At 47.1% G+C, this 20,177-nt stretch overlaps 1 protein-coding gene across 1 annotated transcript in view; it reads right to left on the bottom strand.

Annotated features, from left to right (window-relative positions):
* The window catches only part of LOC139407885 (RAB15, member RAS oncogene family), a 35,961-nt gene extending 18,294 nt beyond the window's left edge, over positions 1 to 17,667 (bottom strand). The window contains exon 1 of the mRNA XM_071151759.1: positions 17,376 to 17,667. Coding sequence (XP_071007860.1) covers positions 17,376 to 17,499 — 124 coding nt within the window. The 5' untranslated portion in view covers positions 17,500 to 17,667. The remainder of the gene's footprint in view (positions 1 to 17,375) is intronic.
* Between the last annotated feature and the right edge of the window lie 2,510 nt (positions 17,668 to 20,177).

The following is a 20,177-nucleotide window of genomic DNA, read 5'->3' as shown; positions in this document are numbered from 1 at the left end:
TTGAAGAACATGTGGGCCTACTTGAGTATTTGAAGAACATGTGGGCCTACTTGAGCATTTGAAGAACGTGTGGGCCTACTTTAGTATTTGATGAAGACGTGGGCCTACTTGAGTATTTGAAGAACATGTGGGCCTACTTGAGTATTTGAAGAACATGTGGGCCTACTTGAGTATTTGAAGAACATGTGGGTCTACTTGAGTATTTGACAAACATGTGGGTCTACTTGAGTATTTGACAAACATGTGGACCTACTTGAGTATTTGAAGAACATGTGGGCCTACTTGAGCATTTGAAGAACGTGTGGGTCTACTTGAGTATTTGAAGAACATGTGTGTCTACTTGAGTATTTGACAAACATGTGGGTCTACTTGAGTATTTGAAGAACATGTGGGCCTACTTGAGTATTTGAAGAACGTGTGGGCCTACTTGAGTATTTGACAAACATGTGGACCTACTTGAGTATTTGAAGAACATGTGGGCCTACTTGAGCATTTGAAGAACGTGTGGGCCTACTTGAGTATTTGAAGAACATGTGGGCCTACTTGAGTATTTGACAAACATGTGGGTCTACTTGAGTATTTGAAGAACATGTGGGCCTACTTGAGTATTTGAAGAACGTGTGGGTCTACTTGAGTATTTGAAGAACATGTGGGCCTACTTGAGTATTTGAAGAACGTGTGGGCCTACTTGAGTATTTGAAGAACGTGTGGGCCTGCTTGAGTATTTGAAGAACGTGTGGGCCTACTTGAGTATTTGAAGAACATGTGGGCCTACTTGAGTATTTGAAGAACATGTGGGCCTACTTGAGTATTTGAAGAACGTGTGGGCCTACTTTAGCATTTGAAGAACATGTGGGCCTACTTGAGTATTTGAAGAACGTGTGGGCCTACTTGAGCATTTGAAGAACGTGTGGGCCTACTTGAGTATTTGTAGAACATGTGGGCCTACTTGAGTATTTGAAGAACATGTGGGCCTACTTGAGTATTTGAAGAACATGTGGGCCTACTTGAGCATTTGAAGAACATGTGGGCCTACTTGAGTATTTGAAGAACATGTGGGTTTACTTGAGTATTTGAAGAACATGTGGGCCTACTTGAGTATTTGAAGAACATGTGGGCCTACTTGAGTATTTGAAGAACATGTGGGCCTACTTGAGTATTTGAAGGCAAACTGAAATACAAATCATGGAGGCAGCTATAACAAATGATATTTTAGGCTTAGGGGTTAGGTTCAGGCTTAGAGGTTAGGTTCAGGCTTAGAGGTTAGGTTCAGGCTTAGAGGTTAGGTTCAGGCTTAGAGGTTAGGTTCAGGCTTAGAGGTTAGGTTCAGGCTTAGGGTTAGGTTGAGGTTTTGGGGTTAGGGTTAAGGAATTGGGGTTAGGGGATTGGGGTTAGGTTTAGGGGTAGGACATTGGGGTTAGGATTAGGGGACTGGGGTTAGGTTTAGGGATTAGGGGTAGGGCATTGGGGTTAGGGTTAGGTTAGGAAAATAGGATTTTAAATGGAAATCAATTGTTTGGTCCCCACAAGGATAGTAAAACCAACGTGTGTGTGTGTGTGTGTGTGTGTGTGTGTATACACTATATTGATAGTCAGAGTGGTGTTAGCCAGTGTTGGTCAGTCGGTCTGGATCTATGCCTCTCTGTGGACTCAATTTGGTTTGTTTGATCTCCCATAGAGGTCCTTAGACAGACCGCATCCCAAATGGCTCCTTATTCTCAACATAGTGCACAACCTTTCACCAGAGCTCTATGGGCCCTGGTCAAGAGTAGTGCACTATTTAGTGAATAGGATGTCATTTGGTAGACAGCCGATAGCAGACAGGCACATGAGTGGCCATCTGTAACCCTGTGTACAGAAGCACTGTCTTATAGCAGACAGACAGACATATTACCACTCCACTCCTGGCTGGAATACCTGGCTGCACCTGCAACCCACCCAGTTATTTGATCTGACGTAGCCGGCTGGGCAAGCTGGAGCAGTGGACAGAGAACAGAACACTATATTCTAGAACACAATATGCTTTGTGCCAGAGAACAACACAGAGATAACACTAGGGATGTAGTTCTCTGAAGAACACTCCAGGTTCTAGAACTTTAGACAGAGAACACCACAGAGATATCACTAGGGATGTAGTTCTATGAAGAACACTCCAGGTTCTAGAACTTTAGACAGAGAACACCATAGAACTCTAGAAATGGGTTCTTCCAAAATTCTATCCTAGAATGTTGATAATGTTGATAATGTACTCTGGCAACAGTCATCAAAACGCTTAGAATTATCTCATATATACATTTTCTAATGGTGTCAGGTATTTATTTGATATTCAGTGTTAAAATAAATAAAAGTACATCATTTGCATAATTAGTGTGGTGTATTTGTATATTTGATACATTAGCATAAAGGGGTGGAACAAGTCTGCAACCCCAATAACATCCTCTGACAAGGCCTGCCTACATTCACCTGCGCTGTCTACACTGCCTGCTTATTATTGTTGTTGTCACGTTCTGTTGCATAATTCAACTAGTGTGTCAATAGCAGAATACCCTGGGAAAAATATATATACACGTTTGGGTCTAGATTACCGTACACCTATTTATCCATACACTATACTGAATATTAAAAAGTATGTGGACACCTCTTCAAATTAGTGGATTCAGCTGTTTCAGCCACACCCTTTGCTAAAAGGTGTGTAAAATCGAGCACACAGCCATGCAATCTCCATAGACAAACATTGGCAGTAGAATGGCCTTACTGAAGAGCTCAGTGACTTTCAACATGGTGCCGTCATAGGATGCCACCTTTCCAACAAGTCAGTTCGTCAGATTTCTGCCCTGCTAGAACTGCCCCGGTCAACTTTAAGTGCTCTTATTGTGAATTGGAAACATCTAGAAGCAACAACGGCTCAGCCGCTAAGTGGGAGGCAACACAAGCTCATAGAACGGGAACGGTCCTCGGTTGCAACACTCACTACTGAGTGCCAAACTGCCTCTGTAAGCAACGTCAGCACAAGAACTGTTTGTCGGGAGCTTCATGAAATGGGTTTCCATGGCCGAGCAGCCGCACACAAGCCTAAGATCACCATGCGCAAGGCCAAGCGTTGACTGGAGTGGTGTAAAGCTCGCCGCCATTGGACTCTGGAGCAGTGGAAGCGCGCTCTCTGGAGTGATGAATCACGCTTCCCCATCTGTCAGTCCGACGGACGAATCTGGGTTTGGCGAATGCCAGGTGAACGCGTCCCGCCCCAATGCATAGTGTCGACTGTAAAGTTTGGTGGAGTAGGAATAATGGGCTGTTTTCCATGGTTGAGGCCCCTTAGTTCCAGTGAATAGAAATCTTAACGATACAGCGTACAATGACATTCTAGACGATTCTGTGCTTCCAATTTTGTGGCAACAGTTTGGGGAAGGAACTTTCCTGTTTCAGCATGACAATGCCTCCTTGCACAAAGTGAGGTCCATACAGAAATGGTTGGTTGAGATCGGTGTGGAAGAACTTCACTGGCCTGCAGAGCCCCCCTCCCCCCCCCCCCCCCCCCCCCCCACACACACACACACACACACACTACTTCCCGTGGCCACGGTTAAGGCAACCAATTACTTCCTATAATACTACCTTCCTCTGCAGAGGGAGAACTGTATATGTGTCCCAGATGGCACCCTACTTTTGACCATGGTATGGGCCCTGGTCTAAAGTAGTGCACTATATAGGGAATAGGGCCCTGGTCTAAAGTAGTGCACTATATAGGGAATAGGGCTCTGGTCAATAGTAGTGCACTATAATAGGGAATAGGGCTCTGGTCAATAGTAGTGCACTATATAGGGAATAGGGCCCTGGTCAAAAGTAGTGCACTATATAGGGAATAGGGTTCCATTTGGAACATAATCTGATATTTCTCTGTGATGTCCCTGAACCCGGGGAGGAGGAGTTCAGTCACAGAAAGGAAAACCTGCCTTGACTGGGAAGATAGGAGAATGACTGGTACAGGTCGGTAAAGAGGAGAACGGGGCGGTTCTGATAGCTCACCGGGCTCAATAGGAAGGCAGTGGAGTAGAGTGAGGAGCTGTTCATTTGGGGAATGGAGTATGACAGCCCATATTCACTATAGGGAAAAACCTTGTTGGGTCCGTAGGCCACTGCTTTAATGCTCTCTCTCTCTCTCTCTCTCTCTCTCTACAAGGGTTGGACCGAGGCAAAGCAATGACAAAGGATGAAGAGTAGGTGAAATTACAGTATTTTGCATGGCAATTACTTTCATACTATTAGTAACTATAATATATATATTATATTGCAGTAAAATTACTTGTATACTATTAGTAACTATAATATATATATTATATTGCAGTAAAATTACTTTTATACTATCAGTAACTATAATATATATATTATATTGCAGTAAAATGACTTTTATACTATTAGTAACTATAATATAAATATTATATTGCAGTAAAATGACTTTTATACTATTAGTAACTATAATATATATATTATATTGAAGTAAAATGACTTTTATACTATTAGTAACTATAATATATATATTATATTGCAGTAAAATGACCAGGCATGTAGATTATGTATATACACTGCTCAAAAAAATAAAGGGAACACTTAAACAACACAATGTAACTCCAAGTCAATCACACTTCTGTGAAATCAAACTGTCCACTTAGGAAGCAACACTGATTGACAATAAATTCCACATGCTGTTGTGCAAATGGAATAGACAACAGGTGGAAATTATAGGCAATTAGCAAGACACCCCCAATAAAGGAGTGGTTCTGCAGGTGGTGACCACAGACCACTTCTCAGTGGTCTGTAGTCTTCCTGGCTGATGTTTTGGTCACTTTTGAATGCTGGCGGTGCTTTCACTCTAGTGGTAGCATGAGACGGAGTCTACAACCCACACAAGTGGCTCAGGTAGTGCAGCTCATCCAGGATGGCACATCAATGCGAGCTGTGGCAAGAAGGTTTGCTGTGTCTGTCAGCGTAGTGTCCAGAGCATGGAGGCGCTACCAGGAGACAGGCCAGTACATCAGGAGACGTGGAGGAGGCCGTAGGAGGGCAACAACCCAGCTGCAGGACCGCTACCTCCGCCTTTGTGCAAGGAGGAGCACTGCCAGAGCCCTGCAAAATGACCTCCAGCAGGCCACGAATGTGCATGTGTCTGCTCAAACGGTCAGAAACAGGCTCCATGAGGGTGGTACGTCCACAGGTGGGGGTTGTGCTTACAGCCCAACACCGTGCAGGACGTTTGGCATTTGCCAGAGAACACCAAGATTGGCAAATTCGCCACTGGTGCCCTGTGCTCTTCACAGATGAAAGCAGGTTCACACTGAGTACGTGACAGACGTGACAGAGTCTGGAGACGCCGTGGAGAACGTTCTGCTACCTGCAACATCCTCCAGCATGACCGGTTTGGCGGTGAGTCAGTCATGGTGCGGGGTGGCATTTCTTTGGGGGGCAGCACAGCCCTCCATGTGCTCGCCAGAGGTAGCCTGACTGCCATTAGGTACCGAGATGAGATCCTCAGACCCCTTGTGAGACCATATGCTGGTGCGGTTGGCCCTGGGTTCCTCCTAATGCAAGACAATGCTAGACCTCATGTGGCTGGAGTGTGTCAGCAGTTCCTGCAAGAGGAAGGCATTGATGCTATGGACTGGCCCGCCCGATTCCCAGACCTGAATCCAATTAAGCACATCTGGGACATCATGTCTCTCTCCATCCACCAACGCCACGTTGCACCACAGACTGTCCAGGAGTTGGCGGATGCTTTAGTCCAGGTCTGGGAAGAGATCCCTCAGGAGACCATCCGCCACCTCATCAGGAGCATGCCCAGGCGTTGTAGGGAGGTCATACAGGCACGTGGAGGCCACACACACTACTGAGCCTCATTTTGACTTGTTTTGTGGTTTTCCACTTTCATTTTGAGTGTGACTCCAAATCCAGACCTCCATGGGTTGATAAATTTGATTTCCATTGATAATTTTTGTGTGATTTTGTTGTCAACACATTCAACTATATAATGAAAAAAGTATTCAATAAGAATATTTCATTCACTCAGATCTAGGATGTGTTATTTTAGTGTTCCCTTTATTTTTTTGAGCAGTGTATTTCAAATCAAAATAAAATCATTGGTCACACACGCTGAATACAACAGGTGTAGACTTCACAGTGAAATGCTTATTTACAAACCCCAACAGTGCCCATTCCCAACAGTGTCCATTCCCAACAGTGTCCATTCCCAACAGTGCACATTCCCAACAGTGCCCATTCCCAACAGTGCCCATTCCCAACAGTGCCCATTCCCAACAGTGTCCATTCCCAACAGTGTCCATTCCCAACAGTGCACATTCCCAACAGTGCCCAATCCCAACACTGCCCATTCCCAACAGTGCACATTCCCAACAGTGCCCATTCCCAACAGTGCCCATTCCCAACAGTGTCCATTCCCAACAGTGTCCATTCCCAACAGTGTCCATTCCCAACAGTGCCAACAGTGCCCATTCCCAACACTGCCCATTCCCAACAGTGCCCATTCCCAACAGTGCCCATTCCCAACAGTGCCCATTCCCAACAGTGTCCATTCCCAACAGTGCCCATTCCCAACAGTGTCCATTCCCAACAGTGCCCATTCCCAACAGTGCCCATTCCCAACAGTGTCCATTCCCAACAGTGCCAACAGTGCCCATTCCCAACACTGCCCATTCCCAACAGTGCCCATTCCCAACAGTGCCCATTCCCAACAGTGCCAACAGTGTCCATTCCCAACAGTGCCAACAGTCCCAACAGTGCCAACAGTCCCAACAGTGCCAACAGTGCCAACAGTGTCCATTCCCAACAGTGTCCATTCCCAACAGTGCACATTCCCAACAGTGCCCATTCCCAACAGTGCCCATTCACAACAGTGCCCATTCCCAACAGTGTCCATTCCCAACAGTGTCCATTCCCAACAGTGCACATTCCCAACAGTGCCCATTCCCAACACTGCCCATTCCCAACAGTGCCCATTCCCAACAGTGCCCATTCCCAAAAGTGTCCATTCCCAACAGTGCCCATTCCCAACAGTGTCCATTCCCAACAGTGTCCATTCCCAACAGTGCCAACAGTGCCCATTCCCAACACTGCCCATTCCCAACAGTGCCCATTCCCAACAGTGCCCATTCCCAACAGTGCCCATTCCCAACAGTGTCCATTCCCAACAGTGCCCATTCCCAACAGTGTCCATTCCCAACAGTGTCCATTCCCAACAGTGTCCATTCCCAACAGTGCCAACAGTGCCCATTCCCAACACTGCCCATTCCCAACAGTGCCCATTCCCAACAGTGCCCATTCCCAACAGTGCCAACAGTGTCCATTCCCAACAGTGCCAACAGTCCCAACAGTGCCAACAGTCCCAACAGTGCCAACAGTGCCAACAGTGTCCATTCCCAACAGTGCCAACAGTGCCAACAGTGTCCATTCCCAACAGTGCCAACAGTCCCAACAGTGTCCATTCCCAACAGTGCCAACAGTGTCCATTCCCAACAGTGCCAACAGTCCCAACAGTGTCCATTCCCAACAGTGTCCATTCCCAACAGTGTCCATTCCCAACAGTGCCAACAGTGCCCATTCCCAACACTGCCCATTCCCAACAGTGCCCATTCCCAACAGTGCCCATTCCCAACAGTGTCCATTCCCAACAGTGCCCATTCCCAACAGTGTCCATTCCCAACAGTGCCCATTCCCAACAGTGTCCATTCCCAACAGTGTCCATTCCCAACAGTGTCCATTCCCAACAGTGCCAACAGTGCCCATTCGCAACACTGCCCATTCCCAACAGTGCCCATTCCCAACAGTGCCCATTCCCAACAGTGCCAACAGTGTCCATTCCCAACAGTGCCAACAGTGCCAACAGTCCCAACAGTGCCAACAGTGTCCATTCCCAACAGTGCCAACAGTGCCAACGGTGTCCATTCCCAACAGTGCCAACAGTCCCAACAGTGTCCATTCCCAACAGTGCCAACAGTGTCCATTCCCAACAGTGCCAACAGTCCCAACAGTGTCCATTCCCAACAGTGCCAACAGTGTCCATTCCCAACAGTGCCAACAGTCCCAACAGTGTCCATTCCCAACAGTGCCAACAGTGTCCATTCCCAACAGTGCCAACAGTCCCAACAGTGTCCATTCCCAACAGTGCCAACAGTGTCCATTCCCAACAGTGCCAACAGTCCCAACAGTGTCCATTCCCAACAGTGCCAACAGTGTCCATTCCCAACAGTGCCAACAGTCCCAACAGTGTCCATTCCCAACAGTGCCAACAGTCCCAACAGTGTCCATTCCCAACAGTGCCAACAGTGTCCATTCCCAACAGTGCCAACAGTGCCCATTCCCAACAGTGCCAACAGTCCCAACAGTGCCAACAGTGTCCATTCCCAACAGTGCCAACAGTGTCCATTCCCAACAGTGCCAACAGTCCCAACAGTCCCAACAGTGTCCATTCCCAACAGTGCCAACAGTGCCCATTCCCAACAGTGCCAACAGTGCCAACAGTCCCAACAGTGTCCATTCCCAACAGTGCCAACAGTGTCCATTCCCAACAGTGCCAACAGTGCCCATTCCCAACAGTGCCAACAGTCCCAACAGTGCCAACAGTGTCCATTCTCAACAGTGCCAACAGTGTCCATTCCCAACAGTGCCAACAGTCCCAACAGTGTCCATTCCCAACAGTCCCAACAGTCCCAACAGTGTCCATTCCCAACAGTGCCAACAGTCCCAACAGTGTCTATTCCCAACAGTGTCCATTCCCAACAGTGTCCATTCCCAACAGTGCCAACAGTGTCCATTCCCAACAGTGTCCATTCCCAACAGTGCCAACAGTGTCCATTCCCAACAGTGCCAACAGTGTCCATTCCCAACAGTGCCAACAGTGTCCATTCCCAACAGTGTCCATTCCCAACAGTGCCAACAGTGTCCATTCCCAACAGTCCCAACAGTGTCCATTCCCAACAGTGTCCATTCCCAACAGTGTCCATTCCCAACAGTGCCAACAGTGTCCATTCCCAACAGTGTCCATTCCCAACAGTGCCAACAGTGTCCATTCCCAACAGTGCCAACAGTGTCCATTCCCAACAGTGTCCATTCCCAACAGTGCCAACAGTGTCCATTCCCAACAGTGTCCATTCCCAACAGTGTCCATTCCCAACAGTGCCAACAGTGTCCATTCCCAACAGTGTCCATTCCCAACAGTGCCAACAGTGTCCATTCCCAACAGTGCCAACAGTGTCCATTCCCAACAGTGTCCATTCCCAACAGTCCCAACAGTGTCCATTCCCAACAGTGTCCATTCCCAACAGTGCCCATTCTCAACAGTGCCAACAGTGCCCATTCCCAACAGTGCCCATTCCCAACAGTGCCAACAGTGTCCATTCCCAACAGTGCCCATTCCCAACAGTGCCAACAGTGTCCATTCCCAACAGTGTCCATTCCCAACAGTGCCAACAGTGTCCATTCCCAACAGTGTCCATTCCCAACAGTGTCCATTCCCAACAGTGTCCATTCCCAACAGTGTCCATTCCCAACAGTGTCCATTCCCAACAGTGCCAACAGTGTCCATTCCCAACAGTGTCCATTCCCAACAGTGTCAACAGTGTCGAGTTAAAACGTAAGACAAATATTTGCTGAATAAAAAAGGAAAGTGTAACACAATAAAAAAAACAACAAGGTTATAAACAAGGAGTACCAGTACCGAGGCAATGTGCAGGGGTACAAGTCGTTTTTTTACCTTTATTTTACTAGGCAAGTCAGCTAAGAACAAATTCTTATTTTCAATGACGGCCTAGGAACAGTGGGTTAACTGTTCAGGGGCAGAATGACAGATTTTGTACCTTGTTAGCTCGGGGATTTGAACTTGCAACCTTTCGGTTACTAGTCCAATGCTCTAACCACTAGGCTACCCTGAGGTAACTGTGGGTAAACGTGACACATTTTCTCACAAAAAAAATGTCACTTTACTTTTGTTCACGTGCATTTCTTCTAGTAAAAAAAGCAGCTATTCACAAAAAAATGGTGTAACAAATGTGTCCCAATTGTTTCTAACAGTTACTGATAGTCCCATAGGCTACATAACCTCTTGTTATACTCTACTTGTATTCATGCATTTTTACTTTGTTCAAAATAACATAAACATATTCAATATCCTGCTCATAGTTTGCAGATAACATCTGATGTGGTATACCATGTATCACTCTGTATCCAGGTAGCAACTGCAGTAAGTGTAGTCTACTGGTGGTCATCATTAGTGCAGTTGGATATTTGACGCCGTGGAGAACGTTCTGCTACCTGCAACATCCTCCAGCATGACCGGTTTGGCGGTGAGTCAGTCATGGTGCGGGGTGGCATTTCTTTGGGGGGCAGCACAGCCCTCCATGTGCTCGCCAGAGGTAGCCTGACTGCCATTAGGTACCGAGATGAGATCCTCAGACCCCTTGTGAGACCATATGCTGGTGCGGTTGGCCCTGGGTTCCTCCTAATGCAAGACAATGCTAGACCTCATGTGGCTGGAGTGTGTCAGCAGTTCCTGCAAGAGGAAGGCATTGATGCTATGGACTGGCCCGCCCGATTCCCAGACCTGAATCCAATTAAGCACATCTGGGACATCATGTCTCTCTCCATCCACCAACGCCACGTTGCACCACAGACTGTCCAGGAGTTGGCGGATGCTTTAGTCCAGGTCTGGGAAGAGATCCCTCAGGAGACCATCCGCCACCTCATCAGGAGCATGCCCAGGCGTTGTAGGGAGGTCATACAGGCACGTGGAGGCCACACACACTACTGAGCCTCATTTTGACTTGTTTTGTGGTTTTCCACTTTCATTTTGAGTGTGACTCCAAATCCAGACCTCCATGGGTTGATAAATTTGATTTCCATTGATAATTTTTGTGTGATTTTGTTGTCAACACATTCAACTATATAATGAAAAAAGTATTCAATAAGAATATTTCATTCACTCAGATCTAGGATGTGTTATTTTAGTGTTCCCTTTATTTTTTTGAGCAGTGTATTTCAAATCAAAATAAAATCATTGGTCACACACGCTGAATACAACAGGTGTAGACTTCACAGTGAAATGCTTATTTACAAACCCCAACAGTGCCCATTCCCAACAGTGTCCATTCCCAACAGTGTCCATTCCCAACAGTGCACATTCCCAACAGTGCCCATTCCCAACAGTGCCCATTCCCAACAGTGCCCATTCCCAACAGTGTCCATTCCCAACAGTGTCCATTCCCAACAGTGCACATTCCCAACAGTGCCCAATCCCAACACTGCCCATTCCCAACAGTGCACATTCCCAACAGTGCCCATTCCCAACAGTGCCCATTCCCAACAGTGTCCATTCCCAACAGTGTCCATTCCCAACAGTGTCCATTCCCAACAGTGCCAACAGTGCCCATTCCCAACACTGCCCATTCCCAACAGTGCCCATTCCCAACAGTGCCCATTCCCAACAGTGCCCATTCCCAACAGTGTCCATTCCCAACAGTGCCCATTCCCAACAGTGTCCATTCCCAACAGTGCCCATTCCCAACAGTGCCCATTCCCAACAGTGTCCATTCCCAACAGTGCCAACAGTGCCCATTCCCAACACTGCCCATTCCCAACAGTGCCCATTCCCAACAGTGCCCATTCCCAACAGTGCCAACAGTGTCCATTCCCAACAGTGCCAACAGTCCCAACAGTGCCAACAGTCCCAACAGTGCCAACAGTGCCAACAGTGTCCATTCCCAACAGTGTCCATTCCCAACAGTGCACATTCCCAACAGTGCCCATTCCCAACAGTGCCCATTCACAACAGTGCCCATTCCCAACAGTGTCCATTCCCAACAGTGTCCATTCCCAACAGTGCACATTCCCAACAGTGCCCATTCCCAACACTGCCCATTCCCAACAGTGCCCATTCCCAACAGTGCCCATTCCCAACAGTGCCCATTCCCAAAAGTGTCCATTCCCAACAGTGCCCATTCCCAACAGTGTCCATTCCCAACAGTGTCCATTCCCAACAGTGCCAACAGTGCCCATTCCCAACAGTGTCCATTCCCAACAGTGCCCATTCCCAACAGTGTCCATTCCCAACAGTGTCCATTCCCAACAGTGTCCATTCCCAACAGTGCCAACAGTGCCCATTCCCAACACTGCCCATTCCCAACAGTGCCCATTCCCAACAGTGCCCATTCCCAACAGTGCCAACAGTGTCCATTCCCAACAGTGCCAACAGTCCCAACAGTGCCAACAGTCCCAACAGTGCCAACAGTGCCAACAGTGTCCATTCCCAACAGTGCCAACAGTGCCAACAGTGTCCATTCCCAACAGTGCCAACAGTCCCAACAGTGTCCATTCCCAACAGTGCCAACAGTGTCCATTCCCAACAGTGCCAACAGTCCCAACAGTGTCCATTCCCAACAGTGTCCATTCCCAACAGTGTCCATTCCCAACAGTGCCAACAGTGCCCATTCCCAACACTGCCCATTCCCAACAGTGCCCATTCCCAACAGTGCCCATTCCCAACAGTGTCCATTCCCAACAGTGCCCATTCCCAACAGTGTCCATTCCCAACAGTGCCCATTCCCAACAGTGTCCATTCCCAACAGTGTCCATTCCCAACAGTGTCCATTCCCAACAGTGCCAACAGTGCCCATTCGCAACACTGCCCATTCCCAACAGTGCCCATTCCCAACAGTGCCCATTCCCAACAGTGCCAACAGTGTCCATTCCCAACAGTGCCAACAGTCCCAACAGTGCCAACAGTCCCAACAGTGCCAACAGTGTCCATTCCCAACAGTGCCAACAGTGCCAACGGTGTCCATTCCCAACAGTGCCAACAGTCCCAACAGTGTCCATTCCCAACAGTGCCAACAGTGTCCATTCCCAACAGTGCCAACAGTCCCAACAGTGTCCATTCCCAACAGTGCCAACAGTGTCCATTCCCAACAGTGCCAACAGTCCCAACAGTGTCCATTCCCAACAGTGCCAACAGTGTCCATTCCCAACAGTGCCAACAGTCCCAACAGTGTCCATTCCCAACAGTGCCAACAGTGTCCATTCCCAACAGTGCCAACAGTCCCAACAGTGTCCATTCCCAACAGTGCCAACAGTGTCCATTCCCAACAGTGCCAACAGTCCCAACAGTGTCCATTCCCAACAGTGCCAACAGTGTCCATTCCCAACAGTGCCAACAGTCCCAACAGTGTCCATTCCCAACAGTGCCAACAGTCCCAACAGTGTCCATTCCCAACAGTGCCAACAGTGTCCATTCCCAACAGTGCCAACAGTGCCCATTCCCAACAGTGCCAACAGTCCCAACAGTGCCAACAGTGTCCATTCCCAACAGTGCCAACAGTGTCCATTCCCAACAGTGCCAACAGTCCCAACAGTCCCAACAGTGTCCATTCCCAACAGTGCCAACAGTGCCCATTCCCAACAGTGCCAACAGTGCCAACAGTCCCAACAGTGTCCATTCCCAACAGTGCCAACAGTGTCCATTCCCAACAGTGCCAACAGTGCCCATTCCCAACAGTGCCAACAGTCCCAACAGTGCCAACAGTGTCCATTCTCAACAGTGCCAACAGTGTCCATTCCCAACAGTGCCAACAGTCCCAACAGTGTCCATTCCCAACAGTCCCAACAGTCCCAACAGTGTCCATTCCCAACAGTGCCAACAGTCCCAACAGTGTCTATTCCCAACAGTGTCCATTCCCAACAGTGTCCATTCCCAACAGTGCCAACAGTGTCCATTCCCAACAGTGTCCATTCCCAACAGTGCCAACAGTGTCCATTCCCAACAGTGCCAACAGTGTCCATTCCCAACAGTGCCAACAGTGTCCATTCCCAACAGTGTCCATTCCCAACAGTGCCAACAGTGTCCATTCCCAACAGTCCCAACAGTGTCCATTCCCAACAGTGTCCATTCCCAACAGTGCCAACAGTGTCCATTCCCAACAGTGTCCATTCCCAACAGTGCCAACAGTGTCCATTCCCAACAGTGCCAACAGTGTCCATTCCCAACAGTGTCCATTCCCAACAGTGCCAACAGTGTCCATTCCCAACAGTGTCCATTCCCAACAGTGTCCATTCCCAACAGTGCCAACAGTGTCCATTCCCAACAGTGCCAACAGTCCCAACAGTGTCCATTCCCAACAGTGCCAACAGTGTCCATTCCCAACAGTGCCAACAGTCCCAACAGTGTCCATTCCCAACAGTGTCCATTCCCAACAGTGTCCATTCCCAACAGTGCCAACAGTGCCCATTCCCAACACTGCCCATTCCCAACAGTGCCCATTCCCAACAGTGCCCATTCCCAACAGTGTCCATTCCCAACAGTGCCCATTCCCAACAGTGTCCATTCCCAACAGTGCCCATTCCCAACAGTGTCCATTCCCAACAGTGTCCATTCCCAACAGTGTCCATTCCCAACAGTGCCAACAGTGCCCATTCGCAACACTGCCCATTCCCAACAGTGCCCATTCCCAACAGTGCCCATTCCCAACAGTGCCAACAGTGTCCATTCCCAACAGTGCCAACAGTCCCAACAGTGCCAACAGTCCCAACAGTGCCAACAGTGTCCATTCCCAACAGTGCCAACAGTGCCAACGGTGTCCATTCCCAACAGTGCCAACAGTCCCAACAGTGTCCATTCCCAACAGTGCCAACAGTGTCCATTCCCAACAGTGCCAACAGTCCCAACAGTGTCCATTCCCAACAGTGCCAACAGTGTCCATTCCCAACAGTGCCAACAGTCCCAACAGTGTCCATTCCCAACAGTGCCAACAGTGTCCATTCCCAACAGTGCCAACAGTCCCAACAGTGTCCATTCCCAACAGTGCCAACAGTGTCCATTCCCAACAGTGCCAACAGTCCCAACAGTGTCCATTCCCAACAGTGCCAACAGTGTCCATTCCCAACAGTGCCAACAGTCCCAACAGTGTCCATTCCCAACAGTGCCAACAGTGTCCATTCCCAACAGTGCCAACAGTCCCAACAGTGTCCATTCCCAACAGTGCCAACAGTCCCAACAGTGTCCATTCCCAACAGTGCCAACAGTGTCCATTCCCAACAGTGCCAACAGTGCCCATTCCCAACAGTGCCAACAGTCCCAACAGTGCCAACAGTGTCCATTCCCAACAGTGCCAACAGTGTCCATTCCCAACAGTGCCAACAGTCCCAACAGTCCCAACAGTGTCCATTCCCAACAGTGCCAACAGTGCCCATTCCCAACAGTGCCAACAGTGCCAACAGTCCCAACAGTGTCCATTCCCAACAGTGCCAACAGTGTCCATTCCCAACAGTGCCAACAGTGCCCATTCCCAACAGTGCCAACAGTCCCAACAGTGCCAACAGTGTCCATTCTCAACAGTGCCAACAGTGTCCATTCCCAACAGTGCCAACAGTCCCAACAGTGTCCATTCCCAACAGTCCCAACAGTCCCAACAGTGTCCATTCCCAACAGTGACAACAGTCCCAACAGTGTCTATTCCCAACAGTGTCCATTCCCAACAGTGTCCATTCCCAACAGTGCCAACAGTGTCCATTCCCAACAGTGTCCATTCCCAACAGTGCCAACAGTGTCCATTCCCAACAGTGCCAACAGTGTCCATTCCCAACAGTGCCAACAGTGTCCATTCCCAACAGTGTCCATTCCCAACAGTGCCAACAGTGTCCATTCCCAACAGTCCCAACAGTGTCCATTCCCAACAGTGTCCATTCCCAACAGTGCCAACAGTGTCCATTCCCAACAGTGTCCATTCCCAACAGTGCCAACAGTGTCCATTCCCAACAGTGCCAACAGTGTCCATTCCCAACAGTGTCCATTCCCAACAGTGCCAACAGTGTCCATTCCCAACAGTGTCCATTCCCAACAGTGTCCATTCCCAACAGTGCCAACAGTGTCCATTCCCAACAGTGTCCATTCCCAACAGTGCCAACAGTGTCCATTCCCAACAGTGCCAACAGTGTCCATTCCCAACAGTGTCCATTCCCAACAGTCCCAACAGTGTCCATTCCCAACAGTGTCCATTCCCAACAGTGCCCATTCTCAACAGTGCCAACAGTGCCCATTCCCAACAGTGCCCATTCCCAACAGTGCCAACAGTGTCCATTCCCAACAGTGCCCATTCCCAACAGTGCCAACAGTGTCCATTCCCAACAGTGTCCATTCCCAACAGTGTCCATTCCCAACAGTGTCCATTCCCAACAGTGTCCATTCCCAACAGTGTCCATTCCCAACAGTGCCAACAGTGTCCATTCCCAACAGTGTCCATTCCCAACAGTGTCAACAGTGTCGAGTTAAAACGTAAGACAAATATTTGCTGAATAAAAAAGGAAAGTGTAACACAATAAAAAAAACAACAAGGTTATAAACAAGGAGTACCAGTACCGAGGCAATGTGCAGGGGTACAAGTCGTTTTTTTACCTTTATTTTACTAGGCAAGTCAGCTAAGAACAAATTCTTATTTTCAATGACGGCCTAGGAACAGTGGGTTAACTGTTCAGGGGCAGAATGACAGATTTTGTACCTTGTTAGCTCGGGGATTTGAACTTGCAACCTTTCGGTTACTAGTCCAATGCTCTAACCACTAGGCTACCCTGAGGTAACTGTGGGTAAACGTGACACATTTTCTCACAAAAAAAATGTCACTTTACTTTTGTTCACGTGCATTTCTTCTAGTAAAAAAAGCAGCTATTCACAAAAAAATGGTGTAACAAATGTGTCCCAATTGTTTCTAACAGTTACTGATAGTCCCATAGGCTACATAACCTCTTGTTATACTCTACTTGTATTCATGCATTTTTACTTTGTTCAAAATAACATAAACATATTCAATATCCTGCTCATAGTTTGCAGATAACATCTGATGTGGTATACCATGTATCACTCTGTATCCAGGTAGCAACTGCAGTAAGTGTAGTCTACTGGTGGTCATCATTAGTGCAGTTGGATATTTTACCAAGTGGACCCCCCCCCCCCCCCCCCCCCCCCCTCTTTTTTGTGTTTTTCTATTTTCTATGAATGAAACTAATTCGTTTTGTAATCAAAGCTCAGATATGTAAAACAATAGAATTATACAATGCTTTGAGATACAGAGGGACACTTCATGTTAATACACAATGGGACTAATTGTAAATGTCTAATAGCAAATTGGTACATTCTGCACAAAGAAAACGTAGAATAATGTACATGCTCTTTTCAATAGGCTAATTGATAGAGCGACAATTATATTCGACTACACTATTTAGCATAGAGATAATCAGATCTGATTAGGTGCATTCTGATCAACCCCCCCCCCCCCCAAAAAAAAAAATAAATAAAATAATGTATTCGTGCATCAAAGGAATGGTCTTACCGATTGTGGAAATGTGAGACGGGTGAAATTCGTTGTCCGTGAATCTGCATAATAAACATGTTTTTCCGACCCCCGAATCTCCGAGAAGCAGGAGTCGGAAGAGCACATCATACTGCTTAGCCATAGCGTCTTAGAAATTAGAACAGCCAGCAAAGCTAACTCAGCAACGAATTTCCAAAAGCAACACAGCTACACCCCAGCCCATGTCGGCCCAAAATGCAATCAAGTCTTTTGATAGTCTTTCGAGGAACCGGTGAGCAGCTCTGTCTATCAAACCAAGAGGAGCGGTCTCTTTAGTAACAAAGCCTAGGAATAAGAGAAGGGATTCCACCCAGCCCACTCCTCCTCTGATGGGTGCGGTGGCGGGGGAAGCTCCCAGCAGCATCCGCTTTTCACTTGACATCACCGACACGCGAGATGGTTGGTTGAGAAAGCGCGGGAGTAACACGACAGTACAGAAGAAACACCTTTATTATTTTATTGTCCGTAAACTACACCAGGAAGAGTAATTGTGCAAAGAAAACACGGGCTACCTAAAATGAGCTAAATTAAATAGGGCTATTTACAGCCTAAAATCCTAGTTCCTACAGCCTAAAATCCTAGTTCCTACAGCCTAAAATCCTAGTTCCTACAGCCTAAAATAATAGTTATTTTATGATGTGCCAAGTACCCTACATGTTTATCTGAAAAGGATTCTAGTAGACGTTTTACCACATAACAAATAAAGCATGGTTGGATTGAGTTAACACATTTTTCATAAATGACCCCTACCCCTAGGCATGTATTTTAGGATTCATCAGAATATTCATGCACTAATATGACAGCAAATTAAATAAAGGTTACACACATACACAACACTGACCAAAAAGTTAATTTGTTGGCATTTACGTATGTCCCCATTACCAGTAAAACATCATCAAAACCTATTTCTTTCACTTACTTGCTGTGCTGTTTCGTCAAGTCGTTTCATTCTCAACCAGGATTTCAATGGAACGCCGTTTGGGTCTTTGCGTGTCAAAAAATATACTATTTAACACTATTTGACATGTCAAATAACACACTTGTTGACCAATCAGGACGGCACGTCACGTAATAATTTAACGGGTTCATAAATGTTTTACGAAGTTATGACACATTGATTACACGATCACTCGTATTTCATATGTCACAGCGATTCATCGATAAGTATGCTATGATGCTGTATGCTATGATGCTGGTAAAGTTGTCTCGCGCACCTTCAGTGCTGGTTGTATTGGTGCTAGCTAGGTATCAAGCTAAAGCTAGCTACCCCAGAAGTTGTGGTCAAACTTTGTGCCTTATTACCAACGCGGTATTGTAAACACATCGTTCGTGGCCGGTGTTTGCTTGTTTGTAGACTTTTTTTGTACAGCTTTGACAGTGCTGCTGTGTCTTTTTTTGACACGCAAAGACCCAAACGGCGTTCCATAGTATGTAAGTCAGGAAGCTAATAGCAGTGACGCTATCACTGTGTAACTCCATTAGGGCGACATCTGAAAAATTACGCACTTGGTAGTGTGTACCCGTGCTCAACCAGTCGGCGACAGAAAACGGTTGAATCAATCAATTCCATTATCTTGGCGTTAATCGATTTCGCCTTTTGAGTTGTCTCTCTGAAATGTTCTTACTCTTTCAAATGACTGCTGCACTTGTTGACTGCTCGATCCACACAGCAGACATTGTGGGTGAGGTTAGGAATGCTGTGTTGCACGTATAGCGTAACATTTTACACGGCGTCATTATGCCATGTGCGTACCTATATAACGTAGGCACGTCAGCCTTGACATCGGTTTTTAACATCACCGTTAAACTAGGCATCGGGCCGGTATCGATGTTGACATTTTTAGCTAATATCATCCGATTACGATATGTTCATCGATATATTTATTAGGGATGCACTATATGTATATATATATATATATATATATGAGATTAGATGAAGACAGACCAGCACATCTGAATACAAATTACAACTTCTAATTTTAATTGTGATTAGCCTGTAAAGTTATTATCCGTCCTAGTCCAAACATTTTTGAAAGGACCGTATGCTTTCCACATGCTGTAGTGCTTGAAGACTTCACGTCTGCGTGGTTGCTGGGGTGTTGTGATGTTCTTTATTGTACAGTAGGGTAATAATGAAATGCCAGCTGATCTGTGACTAACTCAGTGACTAAGCCTGTACTGAACATAGCAGACGGATTCTAATGACATGCACCTCTACACACACACACACACACACACACACACACACACACACACACACACACACACACACACACACACACACACACACACACACACACACACACACACACACACACACACACACACACACACACACACACACACACACACACACCTCTGAGGAAAGGTTACTTACTCGGGAGAGGAGGGGGAGTGTCGGGTGTGATGTGACACACACACAGCCTTTGACGCAGAGGAATGGATGTGCACGTGTCACTGTTGGCACCTGCAGATCAACAGTACTGAGTTGGTTATTTGGGAGAAAGGAGAGAGATGATTTACTTCTGAAGTTGTTAAAGAAGTCACTCTAAGTAGAATGTACAGTCACTTTAAACGTATAAAAAAAATGCATTTTTATGCATAAAAGGTATCCTAGTAGTTTAAGGTACCCCAAATGTATTTAGCTTATTGTGTAGCCTGTGTTATGTTTGTATCCAAGCCAATATCAGATTTCTTTATTTAACCAGGTAGGCCAGTGGAGAACAGGTTCTCATTTACAACGGCGACCTGGCGAAGATAAAGCAAATCAGTGTGACAAAA

This window comes from Oncorhynchus clarkii, chromosome 4, assembly GCF_045791955.1.
Source record: "Oncorhynchus clarkii lewisi isolate Uvic-CL-2024 chromosome 4, UVic_Ocla_1.0, whole genome shotgun sequence".
Lineage (NCBI taxonomy): Eukaryota > Metazoa > Chordata > Actinopteri > Salmoniformes > Salmonidae > Oncorhynchus > Oncorhynchus clarkii.
This window is presented reverse-complemented; position numbering and strand designations above follow the sequence as displayed.